General features: G+C 45.3%; 1 protein-coding gene across 1 annotated transcript in view; it reads left to right on the top strand.

Annotated features, from left to right (window-relative positions):
* The window catches only part of LOC147437411 (protein TOC75-3, chloroplastic-like), a 33,940-nt gene extending 16,566 nt beyond the window's left edge, over positions 1–17,374 (top strand). The window contains exons 7-8 of the mRNA XM_086486944.1: positions 16,241–16,495; positions 16,580–17,374. Coding sequence (XP_086343070.1) covers positions 16,241–16,495; positions 16,580–16,819 — 495 coding nt within the window. The 3' untranslated portion in view covers positions 16,820–17,374. The remainder of the gene's footprint in view (positions 1–16,240; positions 16,496–16,579) is intronic.
* Positions 17,375–18,056: the final 682 nt, after the last annotated feature.

Below are 18,056 nucleotides of genomic sequence, written 5' to 3' on the forward strand. Positions count from 1 at the left end.
GCACATCTTTCAAAGCAACAACGAATCAAACGCCTTTTCAACTCGCTTTCGGTTTGGAAGCCATAGCTCCATTTGAGTTCAACTCCGGTTCCCCTAGGGTGGGCAGTCTGCGTGCAAGTGGGGGCATGGAATCTGCCTCTATCTCCCGTCTCACCTTATTGGATGAAAGCCGCCTTTCAGCTTCTCGTGCTCTGCAAGCGGAACAACTTCGTCGCAAAGCGTGGCATGATCGCCACCTCAGAAAGCCAAAAATAACGCAAGGCACATTGGTGCTACTCTATCAGACAAAATATTTGAAAAAAGCAAAGAAGCTGGTTCCAGCTTGGCAAGGGCCCTTTAGAGTACAGGAGGTTTTTCCACAGGGGGCTGTCCAGTTAGTCACTTTGGAAGGCGTCCCTTTGCCACTGGTAAATGGCTCCAGAATCAAGTGCTATTACTCCTCTGAGTAAAGGGTATGCAACTTTCCGCCATCTGTATGTTCGATGGCCCATTTCTCTCCTCCCCTCTAGCTTTCCACCAGAATAGATGTTCTGTTACTGTCTCAGTTTTTGCTATGTTTGTAAGTTTCCACCTCTCCTCTAAGATATCTTTTCTCCACTCAGTCCTCCTCCTGGTAATTGAATATTATCGGAACTTCAACAGTTCAGTCGCTCCTCTAATTGTTTCTATCCTAAGTGTTATTTGGAGTCAAATATTAAGGTCCTTCCAAACTGCTGCTATCAGTCAAGCTTCTAGTCACAAGCTTCTAGTCAGAGTAAGCTTCTAGTCAGAGTGTTTTTTTTGTTCAATTGAAAAAAGTGGAATCTACTTGGGCATTCTGCTTAGACGACTGCTTAGACGACGATTGAGGTTGTCTATATAGAGAATATGGCAGAGTTTTGGCAAAGAACTTTTGATTCCAATTGCCGCAAAAAAAAAAAAAAAAAAAAAAACCTTTAGTGCAAATAAACTTTCAGCTTTGCTGCAGAAAGAAAGAAAGGGGGAAAGTACTCTTTGGTGCTCCAAAGCTGGCTACTAATGATCAGTGCAAGCCTTAATACCCTTCTTTATCTGAGTCCTCTCTTCGTACCTGCTCAAAATTATCCTATCTTTGTATCTGCTAGCACTTTGCTATTGTTGTGCTAACTCCCATTACCTTAATAAACCCTAGTCTCCCAACCCCTCGCCCCTACCTACTCCTCCTACCCTTACTTAAACCCCTCTAGCCCCTACCCTCTCCCAGCTTCCCCTCTCGCCCATACCCTATAACCTCGCTCCCTACCCTCTCCTCTCGCCCCCTACCCTCTCATACACCCCCTCTCGCCCCTATCCCCCCTCTCTCGCCCCTACCCTCACCTCTCGTCCCCTACCCTCTCCTATCCTCCCCTCTCGCCCCTATCCTAAAATTTGCCCCCTACCCTCTCTTACACCCCCTCTCGCCCCTATCCTAAAACTCGACCCCTACCCTCTCCCACACCCCTCTCGTCCCTATCCTCACCCCTCGCTCCCTACCCTCTCCTATCCTCCCCTCTCGCCCCTATCCAAACATCTCGCCCCTACCCTCTCCCGCACTTCTCTCGCCCCTATCCCCCTCTCGTCCTTATCCTCACCCCTCGCCCCTACCCTCTCCTCTCCTCCCCTTCCGCCCCTATCCAAACATCTCGCCCCTACCCTCTCCCGCACTTCTCTCGCCCCTATCCCCCCTCTCGTCCTTATCCTCACCCCTCGCCCCCTACCCTCTCTCTCCTCCCCTCTCGCCCCCTACCCTCTCCCAGCACCCTCTCGCCCTAACCGCCCTCTTTCGCCTGGTTCGAATACCTTAAATTACTCGCCCAGCCTAACGAGTTAGCCGGAGAAATCTAAATTGTCTGCATCCTACTACTTTTCCATTAGCCGGAGAAATCTAAATTGTCTGCATCCTACTACTTTTCCATTGGCTACTCAGCGGCTTTGTTTGTCATCCTCTGTTTGTCATCAGACCTCACCTTGGCGGGGTAGCAAGAAAAAGGTAGAGATGACGAGGAGAAAAGCTCGGGTTGAACAATCAGAGAGCGAAGCAGATGAAGTATCTGCAAGCGGCAGCAGCCATGACATAGATGACTTTACCTCCAGTGACCCAAGTGATGAAAGCTACAAAGCAGACTCAGCAGCATCTGAGGATTCAGATGTAAATTCAGAGTCAGGTGCTTCCAGTGATCCAGAGGAACAATCAAAGGTGGCTCAGAAAAAAGAAAAGCCGCAAATTATCACTCATGAGATCAAGAGGCCTGCTTCTTCAAAAAATCGCACAGCATTTTCATTACATTTTCATATGCAGCAACCTCGACCATCTCTCAGTGAGGTGCTTTCGACTGCTCAGCTAAGGACTCTGGGTCTCACAGAATTGGCTGATGCAAATCTACCTGATACTATTCCAGCAGAACTGATACATCAATTGCTGAAAAACTTTCCAAAGGTCCGGGGCCACAAGCTAACAGCTACAAGGCTTGGCCATGCCATGGGTATGACCAACTTTCCAGCTGTGAAGTCTACTACTCGCACTTTCTCTTTGATGCCCAAGGACGCGACAATTCAAGCATGTAAAGAGCTATTGAGCTCGGATCACCCAAATTATGAGCGAAACAGACGGCTTCTCGCAATCTTCAGGTATTACTTTCTGGCTCGGGATGCCAAAGAAGACAAGGTACAAACAGATATTCTCACTACATTCTCCCACTGCGACGGGCTATACTGTTTAATCCACACTATCCCATGTGGATTCCACCAAATTCTCTTCAGCTCTCTGCAGTCTAGGGCTAAAAGATTTCGGGCCCAAGTGCAGTCTGTGCAGTTAACTTTTAGATGTTTTGCGGCGCCTCTCTTGGCATGGATCATAAACATACCTATCAACATAAATGAAGTGGATGAGGAACAGGGAACCTCGAAAGGGAAAAGGAAACCCTTGAGCATGCAAGTAGACCCCACAGTCACCAAGAAAAAGAAGATCAAGGCGAAAGTGATGAAGGATACAGTGAAGTCTCTACTCTCCTTGCCAGTTTCTGAGAGACAGCAGACTAGGGTACATCTTCAGCGTCATACGTCCACTGCTACACCTGGTTCTGCTGTGCCGACACCAGTGTCTACTGCCGCTCCTCAAGTGAGGATGGTCACTTCACCCATACAAGATCCTCTTCCTTCTTCTCCCATCTTCACTCATACACCGGTCAACATATCACTCGCTCCACCTACAACAACAATCTCTGAAGCACCTTCTACACCGAGTGTCCCTACTTCTAGCTCGCCGGTTGTGCCACCATCTGCACCTACTTTTAGCTCGCCCGCAATGCCTCATGTGCGCCCTCCAGCATCACATCCATCTGAGGGATCTTCAGGTAGGACCGACTCCACTTCTCTGTTTCAGCTTTCAGAGAAGTTGCTTCAGGACTCCAGAGCTGCTATTGCCACCATCGAGCTAGGCGTGGAGCAGCTAGCTGCAACCCACCAGCATCACTCCGCCACATACGCAGCTATGGAGGGATCCCTGCGAGTTGCCGAGAGTGCCATCGCAGATCGAGATGCAACGATTTTTGCACTACAACAAGCATTGAAGATAAAGTCGAGAATCATTGATGACCTCAAAGCACAGGTGCAAGGATTTCAAGAAATGCTTATGTATGATAACAGGCCTACCCAGGCTACTGTGGGATATGGATGGACTAGGCCAGGGATACAGGTCCAGAGTCCAGCCACCTTTGCAGCGCCAGCAGGTCCCTCTCAGCCCTCTCAGCAGTTCATGGGACACTACCCAGCAGGTCCCTCTCAGCAATCTCAGCAGTTCATGGTACACTACCCAGCAGGTCCCTCTCAGCCCTCTCAGCAGTTCATGGGACACTACCCACAGCCCCAGGTCCAGTACTTCACTCAACAAGAGTCTCAGATCCCGATGCCACACATGCAGAGCCAGAGTGTTCCTTGCTGTGATGGTGCTACTGGTGCACACCGCCATGATTGCGTTACTAGGCGTCCGGAGTTCACTTCAGGGCAGGTACTCCCATCCGCTGTGCAGCAGATGGCTGGTACAACCACAAGAAATCAAGGTATGCAAAGCACAGGACAGCAACCGCAGGGTTACACTATTGATCTGATGGCTCCTCCCGAGCCGGAAGCTTCTGGAGCAGCAGTGGGGACGACCCTTTCCCTTGGGTGACAGGACTGTGCTCTTACCTCATCTTTCATAGTACATATAGTTACTTTTGCAGTTTCATTCAGTTTTGGCTCACCGAGACGGTGACCAGTCTTGTGGCGGGCAACCTGTAGCCTGCTACAGTGTCACTTCACAGGATAGGCAGTTGGACAGTTAGCTACAGTTGGTCTGGTTCACACTGGACGGACCCTACGGTGGTCTAGTGGACGTCGTGGCCAGGTCACCACCACCACTCAGTTTGGAGATAGACTTAGCTGGCTGGACATTTATGGGCCGTTGGTGGCTCCTATGGTTGTACATATCAGTAGTCGTTTTGGGATAGTTCCATCTTATCTTGCACGTAGTCGTCTAGAGAGTCTTACACAGAGCACTGCTTCACCATCCCTGCACATCTGAGCCTCGACACCCCATTTGTACCTGTGAGTCCTGGGCTGGAGCGGAGTGTGCTGCCACGCCAGCGTCTGTACATGGTTCTTGGAGCTAGTCGAGTCCACATGTTCTGGTCCACTGTTGTGTCTCTGTTGTTATCCATTGTTTCTGTGTTGTTATCCGTTGCTTCTGTGTTTCATTCTGTTTGAGAGAGTTTTCATTTGTTTGAGTGAGATTGTCACGCTCATTGCACTGAGGGGCACCCACACTGTAGAGAGCACGACGCATTATCCGCGCTACAACATCACATGACAAATCACATTCAAATCCATTCCAAATCTCCGACCATGATTAATCGGCAACGTATTTAGCAATCGCATCTAGATCCAGTCGGGACCTCACAGATGCCCGATTAACTAATCCATATTGCAATCATGTCTATAGAGATTTATGAGACTGAAATGCTGCAGTCATTTCGCCTATCAGTTCCTGCACTCAAACAAGTCAAGTACAAATCAATCAGTATCATATTCATTTTCTGGAATTCCAGTTCGTAAAGTCATACAGCAGAATACTGTTAGCTCAGCAATATCGCTGAAACCCAAAGGGACATCAGTGACTCTATATCAAAAATCGGGGTAATTTGTTGACAAAGGAGCGGAGTGACTCCCCTCTTATGCATGCCCTGTAAGGTGCAGCGGAATGAATGTTGTATTTTCTCAAGATTAGTGATCTATATTTGCTCAAGGTTCCTTTTAGTTCTTAGGGAAGGAGAGAACCTTCCGTCTTTATGGAGAGTGCTATGATCACGAACAAAGTGAGTGGATATTGTGCGTGCAAGTGTATGAGACTGAGAGAAAAAGATACGACACCCGAGAGGTTGTAAAACCTTCCTCCGAAGGCCCCACTCTCGTCGGCGAGAGTGGTCTACTTCTGATTGCACAAAGGTGTACAATGATGATGCATGAGCTGATGCCAACGGGGACTATGCCGATGACGACGATGATGACTTTAAGGCTGAATTCGATGCTCTTCTATCTGCTGTCCACAAAGGGGTAATGGCTGAGAATCTGGACCACTTTGGGGGGCTGAAAATGACTGGTTTGCTGCTGTTTTTATGGCTGAAAATCCCTGATGTGTCGAGGCTCATACGGTGATAAAAACGTTGAGGTTCTAGCTTGATCAGGCTGCGTTTTTGGGGCTGATTTTACTTGCTGCTGTACCTGCTGTAAAACGCTGTCATGGCCTTTCCAATGCTGAAAACGCTGATCTAAAACGCTGAAATCTGCAGTGGGCTGGCGATCAAAAACGCAAAGTGTTGTGGCTGTTGGTCGCAAGGAAAAACGCCAAGGGGGGAGCACTTGATGGCGATGGTTGTTGGAGGATAAACGCCAAGAGGGAGAAGGTATGGCGCTAGGTCTTGGATGGGGATGGCTCACCAAAGATGGCTTGGGGAGGATCTTGTTGAGAGAGGGAGGGAGTACCTGTTGCTTAAAAAGCCTGCTGTGCTCCTTGCTCATCTGCCCAATTGTGCTAACTTGGTTTTGCTTATATATTAACTTACCCAATTTGCCCTACTTAAACACTTAATAAATAAGTGAAAAATGTCAAAAATAGGGAAAAATAGGATAAAGTCACTTGAAAAATTCCCAAACTGACTCTGATGGAATCTGGTGGAAATGCTTATGCTTATGTAGTGTGCAACCAGAGGATATGCATCTACACTGAGTGACTGGGCATGGACGGTCTACGAATAGACTCACAAAAGTGCCAGATCACTTCTAATCTAGACCGATTGGACTGACGGGAACCCTGCTATGGTGTAGCTTGTCCATGGACACATAGGGTTGGATGTGTCACGTGACATCCCCTCCTTTTTAAAGTGAGGTACTGGTACCGAGCTGCATGGCTTCCTTGTAGTCTGCCAATAACTCTGGATAATCCTTGAAGAACTCTTCGTCTACCCACACCGCTTCATGGGTTCCTCGATCTTTGAACTTCAAAAAATATTGTCGTACTTGTTTCTTCGAACCATGGCGAAACCGATGCAACAAAATTTGCCCCGGCTCCATGACTTCAGCTTCATCGATGATCTCCGGTTCTTCTTCTTCCGAGACGTCCTTTGGAGGTGTTTCTTGAAACACTTTCAACTACGAAACATGGAAAACGTTGTGCATTGACCATGAGTTAGGCAACTGCAATTTCATTGAAACCTCATTAATCTTTTTGATGACTGGAAATGGACCATACATACGAAAAGACAACTTAGGACATTTCTTTCCAACTTGCTTAAGACGCTGTTTCATGATTCGTAGATACACCCAATCTCCTTCCTTGATTGAGATCTCCTGACGATGCTTGTTAGCCTGTCGAGAATAAGATTCCTGAGCCTTGCTTAGCCGAAGCTTCACACTCTCAGAAATCTCATCCAATGACTGACTCTCCGCATTGGCATCAGGCATTTGACTGACCAATCTAGTCAAAAGTGACTGGAACGGATGGCCAAAAGCTGCCTCATATGGAGTTCGACCAATAGCAGAAGAAAAGGAATCATTTAGAATAGCCTGAACCAATGGAAGATAGAGCTCCCATTGAAACTGCTGATCATGAACATAAGATTTTAACACATCAAAAGCAAACTGATTATAAATTTCTGTTTGACCATCTGACTGTGGATGAAAAGCCGATGGAAAATTCAACTTTGTGCCAAAATTTTCAAAGAGTGCACGCCAAAAGTTGGACGTGAACTTAACATCCCTATCTGAAACAATGGACTTTGGCAAACCACAGAGGGGGTACCGATGCTTAATGAACAATCGTGCAACATCCTGTGCAGTAACTGTGGCTTTACAAGGAATCAACATGCAAAATTTGTTGAAACGATCAACAATTGTTAAACATTGAGTGTTCCTTGAATGCAGACTTGGTGGTAAGTTAGTCACAAAATCCATAGAGATATCCTGAAAAGGTCCTTCGGGAATAGGCAGTAGAAGCAAGAGGCCTTGCTGCTTACCCCGAGGAGCTTTTATCTTTTGACATATAGTGCACTGTGTGACATAACGAAACACATCTTTCCGCATTTTAGGCCAATAAAAAAATCGTTCAATCTTTTCTAATGTGGTGTTCATTCCCCTGTGCCCACCCGTGAGAGAATCATGTGCATCATGCAATATGGTTGGCCTGAGAGAGGGCAACACACATAAATGCTGACGAAAAAATAATAATCCATCACGAATGAGATAGTTGCTGGGCCCTTGGGAAGCAAGAGCTTGCAACCAATACTTACCAAACTCCGAATCTGCATACTGATTCTTCATGCTGTCAAAAGACTCACCCTGTATAGAAAATGCGGTTCTTGACTCGAGCAAAAATCTGTCCTTTGCGACTCAACGCATCTGCAACAGGGTTAGCTTTTCTAGGCACATACTCAATCAAACCGCCAAATTGCTCAAAAAATTGTGACCACCGCGCTTGGCGATCACTCTAATGTGCACTAGGCATAGACTGGAGCCACTTGAGGGCTTGATGATCTGTGCGCACTGTAAACTCTCTACCATACAAAAAATGCTTGCAATGCTTAAGAGAGTGAATGACAGACAAAAGTTCTTTATCATAAACTGAATAATTCTTTTCCGCACTATTGAGCTTCCGGCTAAGGAAAGCTATAGGACGACCATGCTGCTGGAGCACAGCGCCTATGGCGACATTGCTCGCATCCGTCCATACCTCAAAGGGATCATCCCAAGAAGCAAGGATAAGACATGGAGCTTCTGTCACCGCCACCTTGAGAGCTGCGAAAGCCTCAATGGCTGCCTCGGGCAAGTCTACGCGCTGACGGCGAGTCTTTACCCCTTTCAAAACATCAGTCATAGGTGCAACAATGCGTACAAAATTCTCTACGTGCGAACTATATGCTTGACATAGACCAAGAAAAGAACGCACATCATATGCAGTTTTGGGCAAATCCCAATTACGAACCTGTTCCACCTTCGCGGGACCTAGCTTGACGCCTTCTGCAGATCTGATATAACCCAGATAAGTGACTTCAGTAAGAAAAAATTCAGACTTCTTAGCTGCAATGTACAATCGACACTCATCCAAACGAGTTAGTACCCTTTCAACATCTCTTTCATGTTGCTCCCATGAGGCAAAAAAAATGAGAATATCATCTAAAAAGATGAACACACATACACCTACCATATCGCCGAAACGACCTACCATGAGACGATTGAACGAACCCACGACTCCTGTCAATCCAAAAGGCATAATAAGATACTCCCATTGCCCTCGCTCAGTACGAAAGGCGGTCTTGAAAATGTCGCCTTTGAATACCTGTACCTGATGGTATCCACTTTTGAGATCGACCTTGCTGAAAACCTTTGCCCATTGAGCTTATCAAGGATATACTCAATGCGAGGCATCGGAAACTTGTTTTACGGTCATCTTGTTTAATGCCCTGTAATCAACACACAAACGAGATGAACCATCCTTCTTGCGAACAAACAAAATAGGGGTAGCAAAAGGACTTACACTAGGACGTATGAATCCTCTAGCCACCAACTCCGTGATTTGTCGCTCTAACTCTTCCTCCTGTGACTTGTTCAAACGGTAGGGAGTCTTACTGACAGGCTGCGTTCCCTCCATAAGCTCGATGCGATGGTCCTCCGACCGCTCGAGTGGGAGACGAGGTGGAAGGTTATCCTGCAAAAAGAGATGTTTAAACTTCGTAAACAACTCTGAATACTTACCTGGAGCCTGAATGCTCTGGGAAACTGGAGCAGCATAGATGAATGCCGCTTGTGCTCCTCGTCGTAATTCACGCTTTACCTGCACATGAGAGATGAGAGGCAAAGAATGCAAGCCCTCCTCAGCACGAATGATGAGGGGGAATCAGATTTGGCATGTAAAATGAGAGTGTTAGCTTCAAAATCAATGAGAGCGTTGAGTTTACGAAACCATTTAATGCCCAAAATCATATCACATCCTGAGAGAGAACCCACGACTTCAGAATGATCATCACTCGAAGCGGAATGGATACTTCGCTTGGAGGTGATGAGTATGAGAGAGGCGAAGAAGAACTTTCCCCACCAGGAGGTTTTTCCGACTCTTCCCCATCTACGTCAAGAATTGCACTAATTCCTATGGAGGCTTTGGCCTAGATGTTTATGAAAAGGAAGTTAGAACGCGAAGCAAGATATGCAGAAAGAATGGCAGAAATGGAATGCAGACACGCAGAAAGAAGAACAGAAAGAGGAGCATCAAGAAAGGAATCAATAGCAAGACAAGAACAGAGCGACCGACAAAACAAAGAGTTCTGGCGACTCTTTTCTCACGTTCAGGCACAAATGCAAGAGATTTGGGGAAAGGAGACTCTCTCAGTCTCTTCTTCTTCCAAGCATGACACACAGGATTTGCATGATTGTGAGAAGTATGATGCTTTGGGTGACACTGACAAGCATGATGATTTGCATGATCAAGATGTGATTTCTCACAAGCATGATGATTTGCATGAAGATGATGTGATTGTTCACAAGGATGAGGTGTTAGTTGATACTTTTTCTAGCGAAGCTAACCTCGTAGCAGATTCGATCAATCACGAAGGATCGATCTTGGCTCTCGAGCCTAGGTCCACAGCACCCCCTCACAAAGAACTGATCTTGGCTCTCGAGTCGAGGTCCACAAAACCCCCACAGGAAGATTCGATAGATTCCGACGAACCTGTCTTGGCTCTCGAGCCTAGGTCCAAAGAATCCTCACAGGAAGTATTATGTGTTCGCATGATTGATACGCACGCATTGTACGAGTGTTTCATTCGTGATCGTTTCCTGTATTTTAGTCAGCGTCGTTATGTGATCCCTTTTACTAGGCATGACATATTGTACGTTGAGCACGTTTCACTCATGAATGAGCACGAATGTATGCGGATTGTTCATGAAAAGCTGAAAAGTATGCATTCAAGGAAGTCACATTCCATGTCTCTTCCTTGGCATGACACAGTTGTAGAACGAGCACATCAAAGTTTGAGCATCAAGCATGGGCATTTCCGTTGTGAATTGCCACAGTTGATTGATTTAGATCAGAAAGACACTATTCGATCTCATTGTTTGCATGTGTTTGATGAACGGGTTGTTACTCCGTCTATTTGTTCATCAACATTGCATGCACAGTCTTTAGAGAAGACGAGATTTTTCCCAGTCACTTTACATGGAATGGGTATCTTCATGTTTTTGTGTTGGAAGTGGTTTCAGGAATTTTCAGCCATGGAGATTCTTGAAGAAGAAAGAAGCATGACTCTCGACGAAGTTGAAGCATTGAAGGAGCCACAGAAGACTTTGTGTCGCTTTCGGCGCGGCCCAAAGAAGCAAGCGTTGCAGACTTTATGAAGTTCAAGTACCGCACGACCCACACATCAGAGTGGGCCGGCGAAGAGTCCCTTCTAGGATTCCGGATGCTATTGGCGATCTCCCTCGACGCCATACAATTCGCTACCAGTACCTCACTTTGAAAAGGAGGGGTTGTCACGTGACACATCCAACCCTATGTGTCCGTGGACAAGCTACAGCATGATCAGGGTTCAGTCAGTCCAGTTAGTCTAGATTAGAAGTGATCTGGCACTTTTTGTGAGTCTATTCGTAGACCGTGCATGCCCAGTCACTTAGTGTAGATGCATATTCTTCGATTGCACACAACATGATCATAAGAATTCCCATCAGAATCCATCAGAATCCTTCAGGGGAATTTTCCAGTGCATTTAGTCTATTTTACCTATTTTTGACATTTTTCACTTATTATTTTCTAAGTGACTTTTGTGACATTTTTCACTTAGTATTTTCTAAGTGACTTTTGTTGGAAAGTAGGTAGGGCAAATTGAGTAAGTTTGTATATAAGCAAACCAAAACTAGCACTAAATGGCAGAAGAGGCAACAGGAGCCAAGCTGAGCAGGCAACTTCTCAACAAGACCCCTTGGCGGTTTCCCCCTCCAAGCAAGAAGAACCATTAGCATCCCTTGGCGTTTTCTCAGAAGGCATCATCGCCTAGCCCAGCCCAAGCCTAGCGTTTTGCATCAGCATCCATCGCCAGAAGAAGCTCAGACACAGCTAGCGTTTTTGCAGAGACACATCAGCCTAGCATTTTCTGAAGTCTTCAGCCCTAGCGTTTTGGACATTCCTAGCGTTTGCAGATTTCAACCTTTGACAGATTTAGGCAGCGTTTTCAGCAATGAAGCATCCACCTATTCAGCCCCTCAAAGAGTAGCAGATTCAGCCCGGAAAGACCATCAGTTTTCAGCCCAAAGAAACCTCAGTTTTCAGCCCTAAACCTGCAGATTTTCAGCGACAAAGACCCATAGAAATAGCCCCCCCAAATCAGCGTTTTTTGGATTGTAGCAGATTTCAGCCCATAGCGTTTTTGGACAGCAGATACAAGATTGCAGATTTCAGCCCTTAGGTTGGTCGCGTCGTCACCGTCGACATAGTCTAGACTTGCATCAATCCCATGCATACCGTTTGTACCAGTTTGTGCAATCATAAGTAGACCACTCTCGCCGACGAGAGTGGGGCCTTCGGAGAAAGGTTTTACAACGTCTCTGGTGTCGTATCTCTCTTCTCTCTCTATCTCTCAGTCTCATACACTTGCTCGCAGAATGTCCATTTACTTTGTTTGTGATCATAGCATTCTCTCATGAAGAACGGAAGGCTCTCCCTTCTATGAGAACAAAAGGAACCTTGAGCACAGTTCGGAGCACTCATCTTGAGCAAAGCGCAAACATTCCTTCCGCTGCACCTAACAGTGTGGCACGACCACTTAGAACAAAGGTGATGGATAAAGCACATGCTTCTCCTTACGTAGGACACAAAGGCAACAACACAAGCCTTAGAAAGGTATTTTTATTGGCCAACACTACGAGCTGACATAGATAAATATGTCAGAGAATGTGTACCATGCCAAAAAGCTAAGTTTGATCGCCATAAAACTCTTGGTTTATTTCACTCCCTACCGGTAGCTCAGGTACCTTGGGAATGAGAGAAGTATCTACATCTCGTAGAAGTATCTACTGGTAGCTCAGGTGCTTAGAATGGGAGAAGTATCTACCTCTCACAGAATTTGCCTATAATAACATTGTACATTCCTTATAAGAAAAGCTCCTTTTGAGGTTATTTATGGCAAACCACATCTTCCTCTAATGCTTCTCACCAAGGTTAAGATATTCATAGTTGATGAATTTGTTTAAGACCTGCACTTACACACAAGTGAAACACGCTATCTTTAGATCTCAAGAAAAGCATAAGAAAGCAGTTGATAGACATCGCCGTGATCTCAAGCTAGCTGAAGGACAATTTGTTCTTCTCAAGTTTGATAAAGCGAGACTTAAGAAACAGGCCAATCAAAAGGGGAAAGTTGTAAACCTTTCCAATAGATATTATGGCCCGTTTAAGATTACAGAACAGGTAAACGAATTTTCATTTAGACTGGATCTTCCACCGACATGGAAATTCCATAATTCTTTTCACGTGAGCCTTCTACGACCCTTCATTGGTGAACCTCCTGCAGAACTAGTTACGTCAGATTCCGTTGAGGTAGATGAAACCGAAGAAATACTTCTTCGAGGACAGATTGTATACCATCAGGAGCGCCACCTAAACTCTGGAAGAACTCATTGTAAGTACTTAGTAAACTTTAAGAATTACTACCCTCTAGATGCTCAGTGGATGATAGAATCAGAATTACAAGATTTCCAAGACATCTTGCATCAGTATCATGAAGTCCTACAATTCAGGATAAGTGTTTAGAAGCCAGAGGGATGTAATAGTTTTAGCTAAGGCTACAGATAAATGAAAATGATTTTTGTGCACACAAATGATTCATGAGTTTATTGATACCAATTAATAATTTAATGAACGGGTAAATTTCCCGGTGCAACGTGCCATTTGGAAATTTATCCGTGCTCGGGATAGTATGATAAGAAGAACAGTAGCCGGGCGCAGCATAGAACAGTTCAGAACAAGCACATGAATAAGATGGTGTCCCTAGTTCGCTCAGAAAAGCTATAATTTATTTTTTTTGCGGTGGCCACCCAAAAAAGTGGCCGGCCGGACATAGTGGAAATACGTCTTGGCGGGAGTTGGCAGACTGAGTCGGGAGAGACACGAAGTCGGCCGAGTTATTAATGCTCCATAATGGCTAGAAAACTGGGTTTTAAGGCTCGTTTTCAAGGCCAAGGTTTGAAATCTTCATAAATAGTGGCCGGGTGTGTGTGAAAGCGGTCAAATGATTTAACAATAAATTAAGGCTTAAAAAAAAAATACATTTTAGAAATGCCAGTTTTGCGAGCCCTCTCTCTCTCTCTCTCTCTCTGTGGCCCCATCTAGCAGGGAAAAATCCAACGTTGGTTTGTAGAAGAGAAAGTGCTACCAATTCAGCCCTCTCTACAACAGTTTACTCACACACACAGTGCCTCGTCTCCCAGCTCTTAGTTTAGGCCCTCTTTCTCTCTCCTCAACGATTTCCTGCTTTGATGTCCGTGAAGGGCGCGTAGAGCCCACGAAGTGCATGGCGAAGGTGTAGGGCAGTCCATAGAGCTTGTGTGCGTCCCTGCGGGGAATAGACACACGTAGACAAGCGCAATGCTTGCTGCCCACACAAATTTCAGCATTCCAACGAAGTCCAAAAGAAGATTCCAGGCGATTTCTTGCTTTGGTGTCCGTGAAGGGTGCGTAGAGGCCACGAAGCGTGCGGCGAAGGTGTAGGGCAGTCCATAGAGCTTGTGTGCGTTCCTGTGGGGAATAGACACACATAGATAAGCTCAATGCTTGCTGCCCACACAAATTTCAGCATTCCTACGAAGTTTAGAAGAAGATTTCGACCAAGAAGTACTCGTGTGGGTACCCCCTACGCAAGCAGATAACAATAGAAGCTTCTCCCGCATAGGAAATTCTAGTACAAAGCAGTTATAGCCGTTCTCAGCTACACGCATGATGAATTACAGCCAATATGCTCACGAATCCCTGCATTTTTATGCATCAGAAAAGTGTTTGGGACATGAACAATGAATACTGTTTCAAGGTTCTTGTGCTTATAACAGTTCAGAAAATAATAACAGTCTATTATGACTCATAAGAGATTAAAAGTAGGTCATAAATCATAAGTGCCAAAGTGACTTATCTTATGGTACGCTCTTCTTAAACTAGTGCTCATAAGTGAGACCAAGCACTCAGGGGCTATCTCCAAAAATGATACAAGAGAATGAGGACGTGGGTGTTAATCATATATGCTTTACAAAACTTTGCCTTTTTATAGCTTGCCATCATTCATTTGTGGTCGTGGTAGTCTGCTTGGGCTTCCGTTCTTGTACTCTACTCTTGCCACATTGACTCCATCTTCTCATTGACTTCTTGGTTGATCTTGACTTTTGTTGATGACGATCTTGATCTTCTTTGGGTGATGAGCTCATGCAAAGACAATATTTGTCGTTGATGATGCCTTTGGGTTCTCTTTAATTTTTTAATGATTTGTGCTTGGTTTCCATAGCCATAAAAAGGAGGCATTTTAAAGCAAAGTGCATCCATTGATTTGTGCACAAGTGAATTTTTCCCCTCTTGCTGCCAAAGACTATGTTGTGTGCACTTGTGTGGAAGGCCTCTTAGTAAGCACTTTACAAAAGTTTTGAAATTGAAATTTTTCAAAAGGTTATGTAGTCTGCTTGTCAACTTTGGAAAGTGCTCCATTTCCTTTGCTTCAATGAGCACATCGAGTATGGCTCTGAAACTGTAGCCGTGCGCTGGTGTGCCGCTGCTGATGTGTATGAGCACCAGACAGAGCAGGAGCTGCCTTGACTTTTGCTTGCTAAAAATAGCAGTTGCGGCTGAGTTTGATGTGCAGGGTGCTATGCCACTTGTGTTGAATTTTCTGCTACTAGTGTGTTGGTTGCTGAATTTGCCGAGCGTAGAGATGACTCGGCTTATTGAAGATGATCAAAATCGTTGCAGTCTAGCTTGCAGCCTCAGCCTTCGAGCGAGAGACTACTGATTTGGTGAGGAGCCAACTTTAGCGTGCCCAATAATATCAAGCACCAGTATGCTTGGCTGAGTGGGCAGCTACCCAAGCTGACGCTTGCGGGTTTGATTGGTGCCAGCGCTGTGGTGCTCATGCATTACACATGCGATGTGTAGGCTTTGCAGGTCCGCCCTGTTGTGTGTAGCTGCTAATACTGCTCATTTGCTATTTGAGCTATGACAATCTAAGTGACAGTCAATCAGTTCCAATTAATGAACTGGCCCCTGGGGCAGGAAACAATGGAAGAGTTCAAGGGAAGGCTGTCAGCAACACTCCTGTCAGGCCTTTGATGTGAGCTTGACTTGTACAATCAAGGGCTCGCACAAAAGCAACCAAAGAGCTTTGCACAAACAAAATCAATAAGCAATACAAGCAAGATTAAGATACTGCACACACAAAACATTTAATTGCTCAAAAGAAGGAAAGTCATTCTCGATGTAAGACTAATACAAAGGCAAAATTAGATGCTCTTGTACATACGATGCCTATGTTGGATCCCCTTGTTGATAGGGGCTGAGCTGTAGTGCTAGATTCAATATTATGTCTAGTCCAGAATGGGACTATGAGTGCCTCCTAGTAATATTCTAGTAGTGTGATGAAGCTGTTTGTGAGTGGTTTCTATTACGGTGCTTTACTTTTGAGGATGGTTCTTACAGGTCGATCAGGGGCTTGGAGTTGGAACCAAGCATCCCATATTTAACAGGCATCAGATAACCCTCACCCATTTTCTCCAGCTGAAGAAAGTAGAAGAGGGGGAGAGGAGGGCCCCACCTCCAGTGCTGGTTTTGCATGGTCGTTATGGAGGCTGCATTGGGGACCTAGCGGCTTATGATGCATTTACCTTGGGAGGTCCTTATTCCGTACGAGGTTACAACATGGGCGAGTTGGGAGCTTGCAGAAAGTTTTTGGAGGTGAGCCAAGTTTTCAATTTTTCTGTTTATATCGTCCTGAGTTTGCTTGTGGTTGGTTTCTAAAGATTCTGTAAAATTTTGCAGCTGGCTAGTGAGTTGCGCGTGCCAATTATGAACACACACACGTATGGGTTTGTGGAGTATGGAACAGATCTAGGGAGCTCTAAGGATGTTAGGGGAAACCCAACAGAGTTTTTCCGGCGAGCTGGTAATGGTATGTCCTATGGGTTAGGTATAAAGCTAGGTTTAATCAGGGCAGAGTATATAAAAGATTGCAATATGGGATCAGGATCGTTGTTTGTCCGCTTTGGAGAAAGGTTCTGAGGTCTAACAAGGGTTTCGATCAAGTGCAGCATTCAATGTGACATTGCCCAGTGATCTCCCAATTTTCTTGTGAGGGTGGTCCTCGGTAAAAAATTCTGCTCTACATTCTTCATTTGCATTCTTTGTCAATGATTATCTGTGCGCCGGTCATGAGAGCTTGCTGTATAAAAGCAGGCTACAGTTCTGGACAACAGTAAGTGCTCTCCACTGTTTGTGTCTTGAAGTTTGCCAATTTGCTGCATTTGCAGAAATTTCATATGGTTGCTTCGTTGCCTCCTTTGAGGCACCATTGAGACATGTATGTGACGGTTGTATTTAGGGCAAAATGCAGCGTTCCAAGTCTCCTAAGGATGGTGTGCAGCCCTCTCGCAAATTGCGGCCTTGTCGGCCATGTTTCAGTGCCAAGATGTACATCGGGAAGGAGCATTCATTGGATGGCACTGGGCTTTGATTTTCTTTCTGTGTAGAAATAATGGGCTCTCAATTACACCTCCCCTTTTACTGATTCTTGGGTTATCAAGCAGTGTTTTTTCACTCAGGATAAGCTCTTGTTGTAACCTCCATTAGTGCTCTCATGTTGAGTCCATTGTGTGCATGATAAGAGTGGGTATTATAATTAGCTGAGAATGAGTGGTAGTATTCTTCCTCGGGAGACACTATCATTTCTAATATCTTCTTGGGATTGTTAAACTCTATTTGCAAGGTAAGTCCCCACAATTTCGGAAAAATGGATGTCCTTTTCAATACTCTAGACACGGCAAGATCCTATGTGAATGTGAAGGTTAGTGCTTGTGAAGGTTATGAAAGGCCAAGAGTTGCGTGGTACTTGGAAAGTCAAGGGACCCATGCCGAATATAGCTCTCATGTTGATAGCATTGGGTGCATGCTAAGAGTGGGTATAATAGTCAAGTGAGAACGATTCGTAGGTCTCATAATCTTCCTTGGGAGATCTCCTATCATTTCCTAATACCTTCTTGGGGATTTTAATCTTAAAACCAATTTGCAAGGTGGGTCCCCACAATTTTGGAAAAATTGAAATCCTTTTTTCATTAGTCTAAACAAGGCAAACCAAATGTGAAAATGAAGGTTATGAAAGGTCAAGAGTTGTGTGGTACTCATAAAGTCAAGGGACTCGTGCTTTATAATAGGATGCTTCATAATAGGATGCTTCGCACACATATGGTGGGATGATTTGCATGCACACACTCCCTTCTCTTCTTTTCGACTTTTAGGCCCG

This window comes from Adiantum capillus-veneris, chromosome 17 (assembly GCF_014529385.1).
Source record: "Adiantum capillus-veneris isolate H3 chromosome 17, ASM1452938v2, whole genome shotgun sequence".
Taxonomy (NCBI): domain Eukaryota; kingdom Viridiplantae; phylum Streptophyta; class Polypodiopsida; order Polypodiales; family Pteridaceae; genus Adiantum; species Adiantum capillus-veneris.